At 35.8% G+C, this 16,540-nt stretch overlaps 1 protein-coding gene across 4 annotated transcripts in view; it reads left to right on the forward strand.

Annotated features, from left to right (window-relative positions):
* TAFA2 (TAFA chemokine like family member 2) overlaps positions 1-16,540 on the forward strand; it is a 189,052-nt gene that overhangs the window by 150,854 nt on the left and 21,658 nt on the right. For all 4 annotated transcript variants that reach the window (XR_010027604.1, XR_010027603.1, XR_010027605.1 and 1 more), the window contains 2 exons: positions 8,182-8,334; positions 9,282-9,406. Coding sequence is in view for 1 of the 4 variants with exons in the window: in XM_063155158.1 (XP_063011228.1) it covers positions 8,182-8,334; positions 9,282-9,406 (278 nt within the window). In the remaining 3 variants the exon portion in view is untranslated. The remainder of the gene's footprint in view (positions 1-8,181; positions 8,335-9,281; positions 9,407-16,540) is intronic.

Genomic DNA, 16,540 nt, shown 5'->3' on the forward strand with positions numbered 1-16,540 from the left:
GTATTTATAAACTGCACCTCGCCCTGAGTGTTTTTCTACCAGTACTACACAAACTTTCTCACAGATTGTGTCAGCTCCCAGCTGCTGGAGAAGAAATGTGGGAAGCATCTCCTCTGCAAAAAGCAAAGTGGCTGCATTTCTGTCCCATAAAGAAACATGCAGCCTTTGCTGCTGTCATCATCCTCTCATCCACAGCCTGGCAAATGGGGTGGCTGTGGTGGAGCAGCTCCTGCCTGCACCTGCAGTGGGAGGTGGGGTAGGACACAGCAGGCAGGCTGCAGTCAGGGAGCCCATCCTGAGGTGAGGACTGGGATAACGTGCAGAAGCTTCTTCTGCTCCTCTTCCAGTGGGTGGACATGTACAGAGCTGGAAACCCCCCAAATGATTGCTACTTGTGATCTTGTCTCTGAATGCTTTGTGGTTTTGTGAACCTAGAGATTACCCAATTTCAAAATTAAAAAGTTGGTCCTAGGGAGGGCAGCACTCTAGGCTGAGTGGGGGTTATATGGAAAAGAGGAAATTATTCTTCAGGGTACCTGAAAATCGGTTGTGTTTTGAATTCCTATTTCTTTGGCTAAAACCTTGGTATGAAGTAATAATTTGTAGCCATTGCCATAAAAAGGTACTGACTTTTCTGAAAGAGAGGAGGTAAGATTGTTTAAGACTGGCTCACTCCTGCCAGAGAACTGACTGAATACAATTAGCCTCAGAAAGGCTGGGAGATGGCTGTGGGCTCTCCAGGTCCAAGAGATGCTACATGAAGTGCTCCATCTGTAGTTTTTGTTTATGAGAACAGCTGGGACTATGCCAGCTTGCTACTTTATTCCAGTAAGTCTTTTCTTCTTGTAGTGGAGCTATCTCAGCAGTCCATTCCAGTGCATAGATTTTGCTATGGGAATATCTGAGGCTAAATCTCACAGATTCATTAGTGAGCTCTTCTCAAGGGAATGCTTATATTGTAGTTTTTCCTTGATGTTTTTCCAAAAGGGAAGATGTCTTCCCATACAGATGGCTGTAAATGACGGCTGGCAGACAAAGTGATGGATGAGATTTTTCTTTGGCACCGTGCAGAAGATTATGCTTGGCAGTGTGACTGTGGCAAACCATTCATTAGTTCAGGTTTTAAAGGCTACTGGAGATGCTGTGTGCATAGCATTGTCATATGAACTCTGCTCATCCTCCTTCACCCAAGTGGACTAATTGGGTTAATTGAGGGGTAGAGGAGCTGGGCCAGCATCTGCAGAATAAACACTTACCAAGAATGACTCTTGTTATTTTAAAATGATTCTCTCAGGAGAGAAAAAATCATGTCGAATCCAAGAAGCCTGGGAGGAGCTGCAGTTAGCAGTATTTTCTCTGTGTGTGTTGCCTACAAGTGGCACTGCAAAATATTCCAAGCAATCATCTCTGGTGTTTTTAGCAATTCACCTGAAAACCTCTCCCAAGGTGCTAGAGACATCAGAGTAAAAGAGAAATGAAAAACAATGCTGTACTTTTAACCTAAAATTGATTCTCCACTGGTCTAAGTAGAGCACACTCTGCCTGGAATTTTCAGTGCCCAAAGTGAACAAGGGATTTTAAGAACTGTAGCTGAGGTACAAAGCATGGGAACGTGAATACAGTAAATAGGACCTGTCATAAGGTGTGTTTGTAGGGTTTTCAGAAATAATTGTATGGGAATATATAATATATACACTGATGAGAATTGCCTCTCAGTGCCTCTTCTCAAAGCTGAACAGGTTCAGCTCCTCCAGCTTTTTCTTGCAAGAGAGATGCTCCAGTTCCTTATTCATCTTTGTATGATCCACTCCATGTCTCTCTTGCACTGAGGAGCCCAGAGCTGGGCACAGCACTCCAGATGTGCCTCACTGGGGTGGAGCAGAGGATCAGGATCACCTCCCTTGGCCTGGCAATGCACCCCAGGATGCCATTGGCCTTGTTGGCCTCAAGGAAACACAGCTGGCTCCTGACAGCTTGTATAGACACGATGTACATAAGTATCCGGAGGGAGGCTGCCAAAAGGACAGAGCCCCACTGTGGTCCCTTCCAACCTTACCCATTCTATGATTCTGTGATAGTGTAGAATAGGATAGCAAAAAATTAGCATTTTTGTCCTGCTGTTACTATAGTACAACCCCGCATGTCATCTGAAAATAAAGCAACGTGAATGCCTTTCCTGAGATGCACCACAACTGTGTCATGCCTCATTGTCACCACTGAGGACACAGGAATTGCTGCTGTGTCTGTAATTGATTTTTCTGTTCCCTGGCCAAACAAGGAAAAAAAAAAAAAGCAAAGAAAAAGAAGAACACCAAGGAAGTTTTTAAAAAATAAAAAAAAGCTTTGTTTTTGATAATTTTCCCAATTTAAAAAATATCATAAGATTTTCAGACCAATTAAATATGTGCAAAATAAAATTTAAAAGAAAACCCTTGTGGATACAATTTTCTTTGATTTTGTTTCATTTAATAATCTTAATTCACCACAGTTTGCATGTCTAGACTATATATCATCATTTGTTCAATCATTGCAAGAGGTGCTGCAAATTCAATCATCAGAATAAATATTTCAGTTGCAAATCCAGATGTCACCTTTAATGGAAAAAAATAAATTACTCTGTCATTGATATTCTGGTCCAAAAACCACCTATCAAACCAAAAACATTGAGTTCAAAGGGTTTTGAATTTGATCTTTAGAGGTAATGTTCACTAAGATTGCTGCTGATGTACATCTACCAGTGCTGCTTTGGGAGTTAGGCGTCTTTTCCCAATGTCTGTGCTGCCAGTTCTCTCTTCAGCCCATGAAATGGAGCTGAAATGGAGTTGTGCTTTGTTTTGTGTTCACAAAAGAAAGCTGAAGCTTGTGTTCCCAAAATCTTGGCTGCTTTTTTTCCCAGCTGCACTAATGGCTGGTCAAATCAAAGATTTCATCCCTAACAAAAAGTGTCACATTTCTTGTGTCCTCATATCACAGAACTGCGGTAATGTCAGAACCGTGGCTGGTAGGGTAGAAATAAACTATGTTCAAGGTTTTCCCTAACAGCTGTTACATGGATATTATAGAAAATATTGCAGAATGTTAAAATTAATTGAATGAAGAAATTAGATAGTGTATTTGTTTTCATACATCTTATTCTGACATTTAAAGAGCAAGTTAGATGGAAATCCTGACTTGGCAATGGTTATACAAAATTTTGATTGCTTAGAAATGGCAGCTACCAACACTTATTAAAATATTGAAAAAATGCAACAATATTGTGTGAGAGTGTGTGTTTTGTGTGTGCGCAGGAGATTTTGCAAGTTTGTTTGTATCCTTCCTCTCTACAGTGACACATTTAGACTGATATGACATACTGAAATTGCTGAAGTGTAGCAGAAAAATAACCTACATTTGTTTTCCTTGTCAATCAGTATGAACAAAGCAAACAAACTATGTGAACAAGAAAACCCTCTTTCTTATCTCTGTTCATTTAATAGTAGGGCAGTGATCTAGAGCCCATTCTGGAAAAGTGGTATATTATCACCACTAATTTTATTTATTTTACCAATAACATGCAATCACTCATTTGTTTGAATATTGTGGTACAGAATAGTGACTAATCACTTAGGAAAATGGATGAAGTAAGTTGACAATATCCTGAAATACTGTCTATTTTTCCTTACAGATGATAATTTAAAAGAGTCATTCCATGATAATCATTAATGTGGATATGCTTTACATGAATAAAAGGTGCATATGTACCTACTTTGAAAGACTGGGTTACTGTAGTACTTCATATGGAAAATCTTCCTGATCATATCCAAGATGACAAAAAGTCTAAAGTGTATAAAACATTAGATGCAATGTGGATTGAGAATCATGGCTAAATGCAATTTCCATTTTTCTATTTATTGTTAATGCTTCTTTTCTCACCTATAGCATAGACTGAAACAAATAAAGTTTGCAGATTTTAAATACTCCTGTGACCTCCGAAAAATTACCTGGAATAGAATGAAATAAGATACATTTATTTCATGTAAGATTGCAGAGCTGCAGTTCCTGCAAGCTGATATAGGAACTGGTTTCTGCAGGAGTTAATCAGGTATCTGTGGTTGCCATCTCCTTCCTCTTCCCTTTGGCTGGAAATGCTTCTCAGTGGTCTCTGCACCTCATTGTAGGAGCTAAACTGGTTGAGAACTAACCCTAAAAGAAGGGAAATTTTTCTTCCAGTCCAAATCGCTGGCTTACCATCTTCACTATCGAATGACAGTGTTCATGCAAGCAGCAGATGAAAGAATGCTGGACAAGACACAAGGGATCTTTTGCTTCCAGTAGCTCTTAGATGGATTTAACTGTATCACCCAGCTGTGCTGCTGTCTTTGCAGAGAGCATACAATAGGGCCTTTTTGATTTTTCCCCTGCTATTTATATGTGCCTACTGCAATGATGGGGATCTTGAAGATAGAAACATAATAAAGCTGTGACTTCATTTTTTTTAGTTCTTGGCAACATGATTTCTTCTTCTTTGTTAATGGCCAGTGTATGTGTTGATACATGATCTGTGCAACTTGCAGGAAAGAAAAGATGCAAATGGCTGAGCAGATGGGTGACAGAAATGAACATCAATGTTTAAGTGTTGAGACTAGGAAAGGTGATCATGATGAATTCTGCTATTCAGAAGATTTTCTTGATTTAATGCTAGGTTCGCATTCCTACACTAAATACCTTACATTCATATTTTTGAGTTGAATTACAGAATAGCAATGTAGAGAGATTCCCTGGGGTAATCTTCCCACAGAAGTAGAGGAGTAAGGGTCATAACTTAGAGTGAGATGCACTTTGCCATTGTAACTGAAATTTTATTCACCTGAAGGAAAGAAATATAAAGGTTTCTTCCTACCATGAAGGAAAAAGAAAAGTTTTATCTAAAATGAAGACTAGTAGTTGTTTAGTTATATTTTTTCCCGGAACATGATACTGATCACTGAAGTTTCTAGTTCTGATTTATGAGATAGGTATTGATGATTTCTCTACAAGAAAAAAGTCTGTAAAAGTGGCAGGTTAATTACAGCATATGCCATTAATGGTCAGATAGGGTTATTCCTGTTTTCCAAGCCCCAATCTCATGATACACTGTTAGATCTTCTGGAACATAATTTATATGTATGTTATGTTATGTACAATCATTAGGAAAACTTTGCAACCTGTACACATAAAGATCTCAGAGTCTTTTTCTTCAGTCCCTCTCCACACTGCTTGCATTAGCATCAAGTGGAATACTTTTGCAGCGGTTTTGAATAACTAATTTCTGTGGGATTACAGAAATGACATTCGGTTCTTCAAACAATTTCTGCAAAGCAAGCAGCCTACTCTGAAATCTGTGCTAGGATGAAAAGAAACAAAACCAAAATGTGAATCACCCAAAGTATTATCCTCCTTTTGTGGAATGATCCAGTGGCTTAATGAGGTTAATTTGTTTTAGATTGTGGGGAATTCTTTATCTACTGTATAGAAGCTTTAATTTCACATGGATGTGACAGAACCTGTACTTGCTGCACTGGAACTTAGTTATTTGATAGCATAAGGACCTGAAATCCCTACTTTTCCTCTCAAGGAATTTTCATGGCATTTTCTAGATGGCAAATAGAAACTAGAGGATGGTTAGCTAAGATTTCTCAATGTTTGAAATATCTTTGTATATTTTTCTAAGATGCTTTTGCTTTATATCCAGAAAATTTCAAAGCATCTTTATTAAAGATCTTCCAAATAATATTGATAGTATGTGGTTATTTTTTGTTCTCTTCCATTTTTCATATGTATTTTGACCCTTTGAAATGCTTTTCTTTATTGTACATGAATATGAATGCTTCATTTCATTGCACTCCTTGTCCAGAAGTCTTACAATGCTTATTACTACAAAGGAGGCATTCAAAATTTTTGTCCCTGTGTGAAAATTTCCCTCACAAAATTTTACAATATCTCTTTTGACTGGTTTCCATTCCTGATAGCTAATTTTGTACATGGTACTTTTTTTTCCCTTAGTGGTTGTATTACAGTGAATGTGTAGACACAGTAAAGCAGTATAAAGTTATATGAAAAGAGAGTGAGGACACAAAATTTCAGGATGAGTGATATACAGAATACAAATTAAAACTAATTTAGTGAAAAAAGTAAGCGGTTTGAAGTTCTTATCCTACCACTAAATTGACTTTCTTTTGTAGATTCAGTGTCTAGGGTTTTTTATGTACCTTTCATAAAATGAAATTTAGTGAATTTAGTGTTCGGATAAGTGGATATAAGATATGTAATTGCTATCAAAATTAAAGCTAATGTGAATCTGAAAAAGTGGGATATGTTTGTTCTACTATATATTATACATGCCCAGTATATCCTAGGATAATTTTTTTTTCTTATTCACAAATAAAGAAGTTTAAAAGCATTTTATTAAGAAAAAAATGAATGTATTTATTTAAATTGCTTTATTGTCATATATACCAGTGGAATTGTTTGGAAAAGAATTAAAAGTAATTTTTAGGGCAGCTGGTGCTAGTAGCTGTAAAAATATTTGCTCAATGTCATTAAAGGTATAAAATCACAGAGATTGCAAAGTTCAGACAGATAGTAGGAATTACTTTCCTTATCCTCTATTGAATTAAAAATTACAGTTATAAAGTGAAGAAAATCAGTGTTTGTGTATAAAGAGATTTTTTTCCTCCTAGATTTTTGATTTAAATGTAACATTTCAGCATATAAAAATATGAAGGATCATGGGTCAATTGCTTGCATTGTGTTATATAATTTCAGCTGTAGCACAGCGTGATGTGGTTGAGTATAATCAAACCTGACATGGTACAATACACTGAGTGATGACAAAGACCACAGAATGTTCACTGGAATTTGTTATACTGAAAAATGCATAATTCCCCAATGAAATGTTTAGCAGTTTATGTTTTTTGATGAAGACCCAGAGTGTAATTGTTATCTGTGGGTTTTGCCTCTAGGAAATTCACGGGTCCGTAGCCTACATCAAGTTTTGTTCCTTCCTCAGGCCTTTTAGGAGCTGACACTGTGAAATAACAATGGGGTGAATGTAGACATCAGTGTTGGTCTCCTGTTCTTAGGGCTTTTTCCTTGTAGAGGCTCTTGTTTATTGTTTGACATTAGTGATATTAAAGATTGCTGAAGTATTCAGTATACAAGCTTTGCATAAAGCACACAAAAATTTAAATAGCTGCAGAACTAAGGGACACATATTGCTTCACATAATTAGTATTCCGCCCATACCAAGGTTGTAGGTCAATATCAGCTAAAGTTCAGATTTTTTTCTCTCTTTCTTCTGATGGTAATGAGCTACCCTCAGGAATATCTGGCCTTGTATAAGCAACTGCTGAAAGTTCAGTTAAAACATTTTCCAAACTCCAGATCCTTTGGTAACTGGCTGCTGAACCAGAAAGGGTGTTTTGGTAGCTCTCCTCTTACCAGATTGCTCCTCTTATTGGACTCAGTTAGAGCAGCATGAATGGAAGTGATAGGTACAGATATGGAATAATGAGGATTGTCCTGTTGCCTTCTTTGTTTGAAAGATTTGGGTCCCCATGTTCCCAAACTGACTTTGCAGTGCCAGGCAGAAAAATTTAAAGTGTGATTCCTTAGTAGATTTTATTTCTGGGTTTTGTTTGAGTGTTTTCCCTGTATCCTGTTCTCTGTCTGCCTGTAGGAAGGTTTTGGAGTACCATGTCAAGTCTCTTCTGGGCATAAAGTCTGGAGACATGGATTGAGAAAATATATGCATGTATGGGTATTTTAGCATTGATATACTTTCATTTTAAAGTTTCTGCCATAGGGAAAAAGAAAAAATAATATTGGTAGATGTACACAGCTGTTTATGTGAGTGCAGGAATTAATGTAGTTTCTAGATTAGTTTTATGTTTCTGCTTCCCGCTTCATTGGTACAGGCCCATATGGAGCCTTGTCCAACTATTCTTCTTTAGCCAGTATTTTCTGCCTGAAATAGTTACACTGTTTTTGGAAAAGAGATCAACTCTCCATTCCAGTGGTAATTACATCACAACTCTCATTTCATGTGTGGCAGATTGCCTTACAGAGCCAAGTTTAATGCATTTCTAATTAAAAAAGTCCAAATGAAACAATATGATATTACTTCTCGAAGATATCAAATTGTTCATCTTCTTATTTTCACAGCTCACCATGTTAAAACTGGGACCTGTGAAGTGGTGGCGCTTCACAGATGCTGCAATAAGAATAAGATAGAAGAAAGATCACAGACAGTGAAGTGTTCCTGCTTCCCTGGGCAGGTAGCAGGTACCACCCGGGCAGCTCCTTCTTGTGTTGATGGTGCGACTCCTTCTATTGCTTCCTTTCTTTGTGTTCCTGGGAGTTTTGCTGGCTTAAGGTCATTAATGAGACCCACTCCATTACAGTTAACTATTTAAGTAGGAAATCTTCTGCATTTTGAAGGGAGTGTCCAAGGTGAATGGGAGAAAGATGGAAAAATTAATTATTTGCTATTGCTCTGTGGAAATGCTAAACAAAATTATTATGCCAGAGAAAGAGGCCTCTTGAGAGGCTAAATTTGATCTAACTAAAAAGAGGACTTTTGGAATTGTATGAAATTCACTTAATTAAAAGTATTTATGCAAAACCGACATAAGCATATAATTTTCATGTACTACAGTATTACATCTTTATATATATTTATCTCACAGGAAAGAAACAAGCAAACAAACAGAACACTGTTCTGTCTGGTTTTTAATCTTTTTAGACCTACACCGTTATTCCTATTCACAGTGCAATATTAGTGTCTTAGCAATTCTGGTATAGGCTCATATGTTTTATTTGGGAAAATACTAGATGATTTTTCACGTCTCTTTCTCTGAAAGAGTGACAGGATTCACCCTTTACATGATCTCTTTAATGTTGATATGTTGTTGGCTGTAAATATGGCATCATTGGGGAATAAATTTAATCAAGCTATGCTAGGCTATATTCTAGACCAAGCAAAAGATGAGATTCTACTTAAAACTTTGAAATCTGGCTGAGCAAGATAAAAATGAAGTTGGGAAGAAATGCTGTGAAGAGATTGACTTTGAAGCACGTAGCACCTTTTGCAAATTGGAAACCTAATTTCTTCTGAAGGTTCTGAGGTGGCTGAAAATCACAGACTGGCTGTCAGTCAGCCTGTTTCTCATATTTTCCTGGAAAATAAATGAAATGTTGCAGCGTAATGACATCTTAAAGTGTCCATTTCCACAAAATGCAAATACATTTGTTTTTTTTTGTAGCTTCGATAGTGGAGCAGAAATGGTGGTGCCACATGCAACCATGTCTTGAAGGGGAGGAATGTAAAGTTCTTCCAGATCGTAAGGGATGGAGCTGTTCCTCTGGGAATAAAGTGAAAACAACTAGGGTAGGTATGATACCAACCTGACATGTTACCAACAAGTAAAAAAAAGAAAGGTGCACAGGAAATTGGGTGCACAAAGAAGACCTAAGTTGAGAAGACTAAAGAAGCATGGGAAGAGAGTTATACTGGGATTGGACTTCCTGGTCCCTCACTTTTCTCAGCATACTTTTCAATTGTTTGAACATAGTAAGCTGTGTGCCAGACCTTCTCAGGTAAGCACTGGAGATAGTAGAGTTGATCCCTTCAACTAACAGTAAAGATGAAATGCATTATAATCTAATACGTATTTCTCTCTGAAATCAGTTGCACTGTGTCTGTACACTTTTCTAACCTCTTCATTCAAAGGATAAATGCTTCAAACCAGCATTTTTTTCAGTTGCATGGAATTACAACATTTCTACATAGAAACCACTGAGCATGGTAAGCATTTGAGGTGTCATTACAGGATGATCTGGTTCTTTCCATCTTGTATAACTGTGATTTGCTAAAAAATTTTGACAGAGTTTCAGGGCGTTCCTTTCCTCCACTTGACACTTTTTCATATTATTGGTTAAAATTTATATTAACAGAAATGTATTTAAAGGTCATATACAATGTCTGACAAAAAAGTATACATGCTGTCAACGTTGCATTTTAGTGGATAACAGAAACAGAAGAAAAACAAATTTTTCAGATAAGCATTAAACGCACAAACTTCCTAAAACTAGGGCATTGTATCTTGTCAGGGACAACACAATTCTTCATCAACATACAAAAATGAAAATGTACTCTGAAGACATATGCATGTGTTTAAGTATAAACACCTTCCTCCCTGCACCCCAGGACATGTACTCATGACTGATTTTTCTTTTGTGTATTTAGTAGTTTGTAGTGTCAGGCCATAATATGCTAGATTGGTGTTTACTCTAAACAGGTGTTTGAGTATCTATGTAATTTTACTGAAATATTCCTTACATAGGCACTAAATTTCTGGTACACATTGGATGTGGTGAAATACAGCAGGTACTGACTGAATTATATTTCTTCTGTTCCACAGAGAACTCTATATGTCTCAGTTTCTGTATTTATAAGTCTCCAAAACATTTTGACATTCTTTGAAGGAAGGATGCTTCCCAAATGTTTGCTTTAAAGTTCCCTTCCTGATTACACTTTTACATGTTTTTCTTCTGAAAACAACCTTGCTGGAATGCTGCCCACACTTAACTGTATAAATGCCAATGCAAATCTGATTATATGCACGTAAAATATATTTGCATATAGAATATAATAAAAAAGGAACCAGATTGATGTTAAAGAAATATAAATATATAAATATATAAATATATAAATATATAAATATATTTATATATAAATATATAAATATAGAAATATATAAATATATAAAAATACAAAGATATAAATATAGAAATACATAAGCATAAGCATAAGCATAAGCAGAAATAGAAATAGAAAGAAATAGAAATAGAAATAGAAATAGAAATAGAAATAGAAATAGAAATAGAAATAGAAATAGAAATAGAAATAGAAATAGAAATAGAAATAGAAATAGAAATAGAAATAGAAATAGAAATAGAAATGTGTGTGTTTTGAAATTTTTCCTGGTTACTACTACATCACAGTATTAGTGTTACAGAATACTTGCCATTTTATATGTACTGAGAGAGTTTAACGAATTCTAAGTAAAAATGTGGACCTGAATTATATTTCTGCTGGAAAAAAAGAGGTCACAAAAAGGGGAAAATCAATTATGATTTCTTTGATGAGATTTCTTCTTCAAAGTTTGTCAGATAGGTTTCTCTGCATTGATTGAGGTGATGAAGTTCTTCTGCTGTTAGGGATTGAAAGAAGCCCAAGGCTCCTGTCCCCAGGAGCTTATGCCTTTGTTGTTATTAGACTTTTAGGTCTGTGTCTTTGCAGCAGCTGGAATTTTCTTGTCGTCCATGGTGGGGGCAATCCTCAGGACTCATTTCATACCTCTTCCATAATGATGCTTTGGAAAAGCCAGTCCTTTTCTATATGTGCTATCATAAAGTGATTCAGTTCGATGGCCACCATAGCCTGCTTACAGACCTAGCACCAGTGAAAGGGAAATACTAGTCACATTAAATCCCCCCTGTTTGTTCTGCTTGTCCACATGCTCTATGTTTTCCTCCTTTTCCTTTCATTTCCCACAGAGCTGCAAGGCTATTCTGAGACAATAGCAAACTTTAATTCAAATTCTGACTGCAAGTTGACCTAAGTCATTGAAACCAGGTCAGTGACAGGTGAATGGAGGTCTCTCTTTCAGAATCAGTGACCTGTGATTTTAAGAGACATCATTCCGATGGCCAGTAAAATACATATTGCTATTGGAAATATGTGTGGTTCTTTGTGTTAACAGAGTAGCCTATTATCAAATGGCAAGTACTTTTCCCTTACACGTAGTCACTACCATATTTTTGTAGCTCCTCTTTCTGCTCCCCAAGGTCTATATAAATAAAAGGAAAAAATTCTAAATTGCTTTTTTTTTTCCAAAATTCTCCCTCTTTTCTTTTGAGAAAAATAAAAAATAACTGTACAGAGAGCCAATATTAAGAAGTAATGAATAATAAGTTTCTGATTGTCAAATGAAATAACCTATATGTGATTATCATGTGTAATGTAAAAGCGTAAAGAAACAAAGGGAACTAAATAGCTTGGGTGATTTAAGTAAATTACAGAAAAATCGTCTCAAGCCTTTCCTGAAAGGCAAAAAAAAAAAAGAGTTTATCTTCACCTCCAAACATTTTCTGTAAGTTTGCCTTCTTCATGTGCAAAAATCCTGACCTAATTACCTGCTGAAGTACTGTCTTCTACAGGATACCAAATTGAAAACTAGCACCTACATTTCCACATCACGAGTTATTTATAGTTAACCTCTATGTTAGAAATAAAAACAGTGGAGGAAGGAGGTATTTTGAATGTCCACCTCTGCTTATATAATCTCACTATTGTAAAAAATTATGATACTGACTTCCTAATAGTTATGGTATTAGTCACTAAGCTAAAAAGGCCAGATAAAAAATGGCAGAAAACTAATTGATTTTTAAAAATGTGGTCTACTTGAGGTTTTGCATTTTGTTCAGTTATATAGATCTAATAAGGTCATACAAGAATAATGAATTAGAAGTACTCAGAATTCAAATGTTAAGAAATCAAATTTGGAAATTATTTACCTTTAGAATACAAACTTGGGTATTATTTTCCTAATCTGTTTACATATTAGAGGGAAAAGGTTGATATTAAAAATTAACCATAGAAAAGAACTGAATATGGGGAAAAATGTGTATGAATAAGATGAGTACTGACTATTTTGGGTCTATGTAGCCTGCAGGAGAGGAAGGGAGGGAGAAAAAGACACTGACAACTTAGGTAAATCAGTAAATTTTTCGACATCATATAAAGAAATATGGGCTTGTGTTCCCAGTCATAATACCACAACAAAAGAGTATGTTCATGAATACATTAGGAGAATTATGAGAGGATTATGAGCATAGCTGCAATTTTACCAGGGACGCTTGGGCATTCTCCTCCAGGCTAAGAAACTGTTGTGAAAGGAAACTATTGCATTTTTCCCCCACATGGCAAGTCTCAATTTTTGATACATAAACACAAAAAATTTTGTCACATTGCCCTCTCTAAATGATGAGAAAAGAGTTTCAAAAAAGTGAAAAATCCTTTTTTTTTTTTTACATTTGCAGTACTCTTTCTTCTATATACTCTTTCTAATAGAATTATTCTAATTCCAGAAGTTCTCCTTCTTGTTTCTTTCTTTTTGTTGTGTTTCCTTTCTCTTCTTGCAATACAGGAAAGGGTCTGTATTAAAAAAAGTAATTTTCCCATCAGCTGAAAAATATACTGTTATTACGTATAAAACTGAGAATGACATTCTAAAAATTCTCTGATTTTATATCAAACAGACAAGCTCTTTACAAAGAGTGAGAACTAACATTTTGCAGTCGGATAAAAGCTGAAGCGAAACAATTAAATATTTCTCTTCGTTATAGGGTATATTCCACATCAGAGGTCTCTCTCTGGATAGGGCTTTTCCCTGGGCAGATCTAGATGCCAGGCTTTATTTGTACTTTTAAAAAGAGTACATTGCCTGCTACCTTTGTGATACAGGCAGGGTTTGCATAAAGTGCCCCAGTAGTCGCCAGTTCTCCAGGCAACCACCCTGGGACTAGCTTGGAAGATGTCATGGCTCCTGGGCAGCTCATTAACCTGTGTGCCTTTCCTGCAGAATTTAGAGAAAAAGGGCAAGGTAAAGTGGTGTATCCTGGGTCTCATCTTGAGATTCTGGAAGTGGGACGTGACTGAAGAAGTGTGTACTTGCTCCAGGCAGTGGGAGAGTGTTCCTGGGCTGATATTTTATGAACATATAGAAAAGTATGCAATGGTATATTTCATGAGAAAAAATATATGAAAAAATAAGCTATTTCAGTTGAAAGGGGCATACACCGGTCATCACATCTGGCTACCTTAACAATTCAGGGCTGACCAAATTAAAACATGTAAATCATAACATTATCTAAATGTCTCTGAAACACTGATAGGCTTGGACACCTCTCTAGGAATCCTCTTCCAATGTTTGACAATCATCTTGGTCAAGAAAAACTTCCTGGCGTTCAGTCCAAGCCCTTCCTGGTGCAGTGTCAAACCATTACATGGTAATTAAATGGTACCTTGTCCTCAGTCTTTTAGTTTTATTTGGTAGAACTGCCTGTGGAATGAGGCATAGTTTAGCATTAAACTGTGGTTAAATTATGTGGGGTAGAATTTACTGGACTTTGCTTGGGTTAGGACTCTCTAGAGTGAGATAACTAGCCCAAGCTCTAGACTGTCTTTTTACTTTTAGATAGAATTGTTCAGTTCCAGAGGACGGTTGATTTTGTTATAAGTCTGATAAATTGTCTTCTGGAGGTGCTTATGTTTCTCAAATAATCTAGAGGAAAACTAACATGACTAACTTAGCTGCTAATGTTTAGAAATTTAATGTTGAATAAGAAGCAGCTAGCTTAGATAATTTAGTCACTTTGATGTGGTCTTCAGCAGGAAAATGACCATAAAGGCCCATTCATTCTTTGTCAGTTTGGGAAGATTTGGACTTTGACCCCTGTCAAATGCAATATAATATAATATAATATAATATAATATAATATAATATAATATAATATAATATAATATAATATAATATAATATAATATAATATAATATAAGTTTTAAAAATGCTCATATTCTGAAGGTACACAGCTGTGAGCTAAATTTGTGACTCATACTATGATGAGCAACATGTCCAGTATCTACTATACACTAAAAATTGGCAACAGTGCCTGTTTTAGAATTGTTGGTGTAATGTTAATACTAATATAAATTAACAACAATGGAAAAATCAGATACATAGTCTATATTGATTATTAACCCCTGAAAATTTCTAGAAATTGAAAGTGAGTAATGTTTTCCTATAAACACAGGGTAAGAAGTATTTTCAGCCAGGTTATAAAGGGCTGTGGTTTGGAAATGAGCATTCAGCTTCTGGAATAGCTGAGCACCTACACTTTTAAGAAGGGCTGAAGGAACTGGAATGTGAAGGAAAGCAAACTGCAGAACAGAAAGAAATCAATAGCTAGTATATTACTATGTAACTATATGCCAAACCAATAGCAGAAATAGAGTACTGCAATAAAATAAAATAAATATTACAAGGGCAGAGAGAAATAAAAGAGAAATATTACAGATCCAAAAATAAATCCATAGTGAGTATATTTATCTACATTCCAAATCCAAATCTGCATTCCAAATCAATAGCAGAGACAGATGACTAGTGTGAAAAGAACAGAAATATTGCCAGAATGCTGAGAAATCCATACTCATACTGAGAGCATCTATACCTTCAAAAACATTATAGGAGAGAGCCCGAACTCAGTTATTTGAAATATTCCAATTTATCTAATTTTACATTATGGCTTCCAGAATTTAAAGGAAACTCAAAATTGAATAAGATTCTTGGAAAAATAGAAATAGAAAATTTACTGTCTGAACACACCAACTGGCTTCATTTGAAGCCAAATTGTGATCAGTATATGCATCCCACTGCTCTCAATCAATGCAGTTTTGTTGCTATTTATAAATACTGCTTACATTTTTACTCTATCACCTCTTTCTCACTTGCAGATGCTGAGTTGTTTCTAAACTAATTACAGCTGATGAAAGGGGAGACAGTAATTTTATTTATGTTTCAATTTATGAAGTATGCTGTTCATAACCCTTTCAGCATGAGGAATGGAAGGACGCTTGTTTGGTACCTTTACATTTTGGTGGGCTACTCAGATTCCCAGTATCAAGAGGCAGCATAAAGTGGTGACTCAACTGCTATCAGTGCTGTCATAAGTGCTGCTTGAGTAAGACATAATAATAATAATAATAATAATAATAATAATAATAATAATAATAATAATAATAATAATAATAATAATAATAATAATTACAAGAGAGCTAAAATGTGTCCCTGGATATGAAAGGAGAATGGCATTTTTCTTGTAACTGAGCCTTACCTGGAGTTAGCAATGCAGCAATGTTAGATGTTGGTCTGTAGTTCAGAAAAGCAACAGATCCATAGGTTCTTTAAGTGTTACTGTTTTTTCTGCCAAAGTTAAAAATGTGGTAGCTTCTTCCTTCATGTTTTTGTTCCTCTTCCTCCTCCAGGTTTTTCAGAAACAGCAGTAATAATGATATGGAGTTAGAAAAAGCAGAAATTCATAATCTAAATACAATGTATAGGCTATTCCAGGATGTTTCTGGTAGGCAGAATGTATGGTAGTTGTGCTCAGTGACTGCTAAGAGAGCAGTGTATTTCTCACATGACATGTTTTACAGAGTAAAAATGCTGCTAACTTACAAGACATAAAAATATTTGACCACTGAGAAATGTGAAATAATTGTAGGATAGATGAATGATCTGCCATGTGTCAGGTACAGGAAGCACTTTTTCTACTATTATGTAAGGGGTTTTATCATTGAAGAAACCACCTCACTGTAAAACTACTTTGCTCCTCTGCCTCACTTCAGAGCCTCTGTATAGACTCCTCGGTGCCTACTTTAATTTATAATGAAGATTTA

This window comes from Melospiza melodia, chromosome 4, assembly GCF_035770615.1.
Source record: "Melospiza melodia melodia isolate bMelMel2 chromosome 4, bMelMel2.pri, whole genome shotgun sequence".
Classification (NCBI taxonomy): Eukaryota; Metazoa; Chordata; class Aves; order Passeriformes; family Passerellidae; genus Melospiza; species Melospiza melodia.